This window comes from Furipterus horrens, unplaced genomic scaffold, assembly GCF_987537825.1.
Source record: "Furipterus horrens unplaced genomic scaffold, mFurHor1.1.pri manual_scaffold_2, whole genome shotgun sequence".
Classification (NCBI taxonomy): Eukaryota; Metazoa; Chordata; class Mammalia; order Chiroptera; family Furipteridae; genus Furipterus; species Furipterus horrens.
In genome coordinates this window covers 216,458,674-216,463,072 of record NW_028327172.1, presented here as the reverse complement: position 1 = coordinate 216,463,072, position 4,399 = coordinate 216,458,674, and the positions used below count along the sequence as shown (strand labels likewise).

Sequence of the window (4,399 nt, the reverse complement as noted above, 5' to 3'; positions counted from 1 at the left end):
AGCGCCCGGATCCCGCAGCGCCTCTGGGCAGTGGCCGCTCTTGGGTCCGCCGCGTTGTCCCTGGACTGGGCTGGCGGCCCGCCTGACCGCACCGCCCCGCCCCTGCTGGCTCCTCCTCCTCCTCCCCTCCCCGCCCCCAGCGGGGCCGGTCCGGGCTGCGACCAGAGCGGCGACGTGAAAGGCGAGCTGGGCGGCTGTCCGGCCAGCTGTCGGCGCGCGCCCGCTCCCCGCCCGGCCCAGCGCGGGGCTCGACGCCAACGCTCCGACCCGCGGCTCCAGGGTCGGCCGGCGCGTGCACCCGGGAGCCGCGCGCCCCTGTTCCCGTGGGGAAAGGGACCGGCAGCGCCCCGGGCGCCCGGGACCTCGAGGAGCCCGGCAGAGCCCGACGGGCCCGCAGCCGCGATGCCGGACGAGCTGACGGAGCCCGGGCGCGCCACGCCGGCCCGCGCCTCCTCCTTCCTCATCGAGAACCTGCTGGCGGCCGAGGCCAAGGGCGCCGGGCGAGCAGCCCAGGGCGGCGGCGGCGGCCGCGAGGACGAGGAGGACGACGACGACCCGGAGGACGAAGACGCGGAGCAGACGCGGCGGCGGCGGCTGCAGCGGCGAAGACAGCTGCGCGCGGGCTCGGGGCCCGGCGGGGAGGCGCGGGCGCGGGCTCTGCTCGGGCCTGGCTCGTTGGGCCTCGGTCCGCGGCCGCCCCCGGGTCCCGGGCCGCCCTACGCCCTGGGCTGCGGCCGAGCCGCGCGCTGGTACCCGCGGGCGCACGGCGGCTACGGAGGCGGCCTCAGTCCCGACAGTGAGTGGGGGCGCGGGGATGGGCGGGCCAGACCTTGGCGTTCGGATACCTCCCCAAGCATCTGCTCCAGGGACTGTGTGTTGGTCCGCGCTCTTCTGGGGTCCCCCTCCTCGTTTGCGGGGCTGACGTGGGTCGTGTCGGGCCCCAGCAGGGATCCCGGGCGGGCGGGTTTGGATGTCCGCTCTCTGGGACAGACTGCCCGGCCGGGAGAAGGTTCCACAGGGTCTGGGTATCGCGCACTGCCAGGCCCGGCCGGTATTGGGGAGGCTGGCGAGCCGCAGAGAGGAACCAGGGGAGAGAGGACGACGGACAGCCGGAGAAAAGGAAGGGAAAGTGAAATCTGACGAGGGGAGACGGAGAGGGGAAGGAGGGAAAGACAGGGAGCCGAGGGAGGGTGGGAGAAGCGAAGAGGGAGGGACGGAGGAAGGAAGAGGGAGGCTGGGAGGGAGAAGCCGAGAAGGAGATGCAGAGAAGGAACCCGCGGGCGAGGGAGCGAAGAGAGAGGGGACACAGTGAGGCGAAAGAGGAAGGACCCGGAAAAACGCAGGCGCCGCGCAGGGGAAGCCGCTGCCGTGGGGCTAGGTGGTGGGACAGGGCTGTTGCGGCCCCAGCTCCCCGGGGTGACAGGGGAGCCTGTTCTGAAGCCCCTACCTCACCCCTCCCTTTCTTTTTTTGCTCCTCCCCCTCTCCTGCCTTTGTTCCCTGCTGAGGGCTGGGGGCTGGGTGAGAGAGGGGTTCTCGGCCTCAGAACCCCCTCATTCCCACCCCGAGGCCTGCTTCCCTTCCCCAGGGCCGCCTCCCTTGGGGACATGCCCTTTTCGGGGAGACATCTGGGAGGGAGACCAGGAAGCCTTTCCAACCTGGCCCCCAGGTTTGTTAGCTGCCCCCCCATCACACACACCACGCACACACACATGCACACACACGCACACACATCCCACAGCGCAGTCAGCTCTTAAGCCTGGTCAGCTCTGTGGCATGTCCCTGTGTGACATGGGAGGTGGGTAGAGACCTCTCCCCTCTTGGATAGTCCCATTTCTGGTGTGTTTTGGGGGGCCGGGTCTTAGAGGGTACACTCAGAAAGTTTGCACCCCTCCTATAAATGTGAGCAAGTCTCAGTGGGCTCCCTGAAATCAAGTGATCACATTTAGGGCCATCCTGGGGGTGTTTTGTGAAGAGGGTCTTGAAGGGTGAAACCCCCCCCCCCACTGCAGACCCCCCAGTCAGCCCCCAAGAGGTGCCGGCACCTTATTTCGTGCGATGCGGGTTAGGGCCCCCGTTTGCACCAGAGCTGGTGGGCTAGCCTGGCGTCTGTGGTAATTCATGAGCCTCTGTGAGTCTGGGGGTGTTTGGGGGAGGGAAAGGCTCCCCATATCTGGGGGCAGGCACGCCAGCCGGGAGCCTGACCCCTCGGTGGGCACCATGAGGGCTTGGCCACCAGGGCTGGGCAGGGGCACACACAGATCTGCACGCCTCCACGGGGTTTATCGGCACACCTCCGGGGCACCGAGGGATGTAGCCCCAGCCACCACACAGGCCCACCTGTGCCAACCGTCGTACTGGGGACACGCTGCTGTCGGAGCACACGGCCTTCTGAGGGCTGCCGGCCAGGCTCCAGCTGGACCGCGGGCCTGGGGACCGAGTGCAGCGGTTCAGGCCAGGTGGAGGGGCAGACTGGCCTGAGGTGGCCCTGCACTCAGGCCTCAGCCAGGCCTGGAACGGGGTCCTGCACAGCCTTTCAGGGGGCAGCCCCCTTCCCTGCCCGCCTGGAGCATCTCCTCCCCATTAGGAGGTCAGGTGGAGCTCGGTGTGTGGAGCGCCAGGCCAGGGCCCCTGCAGACTTCTGTGCCCTGAAACCCCCAGGCTGCACGGCCCCGTGGGTCTGAGTGGGATGCAGAGCTGTTTCTGCCAAGCCCTGTGTGTGTGCCGTCCCTTCCCGCGAGACTGTGGCTTGCTGGGCACATATTGGGTTATCTGGGTGGGGTTAGGAAAGGGGGGTGAGTGGGCACCCCGTGTCACGGGCACCAGGGTTTCCTTTGGGGCTTGTTTGCATCTGCTCGTCTTCCCTCTGCGGGGACGTTTCTGTGTATGCGGGAGCTTCGCAGCTGCCGCTGAGAACGCGTGGGCAGCGGGTCCCCGCGGCTCTCTATCGCTGCGTCTGGGGGGCGGGGGCCAGGGGCTGTCTCCGCTGTCTTCCATCGCGCACAGCACATCTCTCTGAAGGACATCCATCCTCCTGTGAGCTGGCCCGCCGGCCTTTGTGAGCTTTAGTGCGTTTCAGCGGTGACAGGAAGTCGTCTTCTGTCTGTGTGTCTGTTTCTCCTGTCTCTGTCTCCGTGTGGATGTGCGACCGAGGCCGGTGCGGCCCCGCTGCCGGTGCTCAGGCCGACCTCCTGCTGCTCTGCCTCGCTCCATCCCGCTGAGGTGTGCGCACTGCGTGGGTGCCGGGAAAGGGCGGCCGTGCCAGGACGATTTCCCAGCCCGGATCACTGTGTGACCGCGCGGCGCGGTGGGCGCAGATGGGTCTGGGGAGCGGCCCCACCACCAACCGTGTGCCTCTCTCCCCTGCAGCCAGCGACCGGGACTCACCGGAGACCGGCGAGGAAATGGGCCGCGCTGAGGGCGCCTGGCAGCGGGGCGCCGGGCCGGGAGCGGTGCTGCGGCAGGCAGCGGAGCTGGCTGCGCGGGACCCGGCGGCCGGCGCGGAGGAGGCGGCGGAGCTGGCCGAGGCTCCGGCGGCGGGGGAGGCGCGTGGCGGCGTGGCCGTCGGCGGCGGGCGGAAGAAGAAGACGCGCACGGTCTTCTCGCGCAGCCAGGTCTTCCAGCTCGAGTCCACCTTCGACCTGAAGCGCTACCTGAGCAGTGCTGAGCGCGCCGGCCTGGCGGCCTCCCTGCAGCTCACGGAGACGCAGGTCAAGATCTGGTTCCAGAACCGCCGCAACAAGTGGAAGCGGCAGCTGGCGGCCGAGCTGGAGGCAGCCAGCCTGTCCCCGCCGGGCGCACAGCGCCTCGTGCGCGTGCCGGTGCTCTACCACGAAAGCCCCCCGGCCGCGGCCGCCGGGCCTCCCGCCGCACTGCCCTTCCCGCTGGCGCCTACCGCGCCCGCGCCGCCCCCGCCGCTGCTCGGCTTCTCTGGGGCCCTGGCCTACCCGCTGGCCGCCTTCCCGGCCGCCGCCTCCGTGCCCTTTCTGCGGGCGCAGATGCCCGGCCTGGTGTGAGCCCCACCCGCCCGGCCCTCTCCCCTCGGCTGCTGGGGAGCTCTGCGGACGACGCTCGGTCAGGTGGCACCAGAGCGCAGGGGTGAGGGGCTATCCAGGAGGGCTGGTGCGCTCCCACAGCCACCTCGGGGCCTTGGGAGTGCGAGTTTCGTCCCTGGTGGGCGGAGGCTTTGTCCCAAGCTCCCCCAGAATGTAACGGGGATGCTACCGACAGCGGCTCCCTGAACATTGCAAGGCTGGAACCCTCCCAGCCACCCACCAGGAAAGAGCACATCACAGAGAGACAGTGGCCGTGCTGCGCAGAGTGCCTTGGGGACAGGTCTCAGCCTAGAAGTCAAGTTAACCACCCCCGTGGGAGCCCGTGCCAGGCCAGCCAGAACAAAGA

The 4,399-nt window shown here is 69.4% G+C and overlaps 1 protein-coding gene across 1 annotated transcript; it reads left to right on the top strand.

The window, feature by feature from the left end:
• Positions 1-402: 402 nt before the first annotated feature.
• Positions 403-4,014, top strand: HMX1 (H6 family homeobox 1). The gene is made up of 2 exons (XM_090268224.1): positions 403-796; positions 3,368-4,014. The coding sequence occupies exons 1-2, from the start codon at positions 403-405 to the stop codon at positions 4,012-4,014; spliced, it is 1,041 nt and encodes a 346-aa protein (XP_090124350.1).
• Positions 4,015-4,399: the final 385 nt, after the last annotated feature.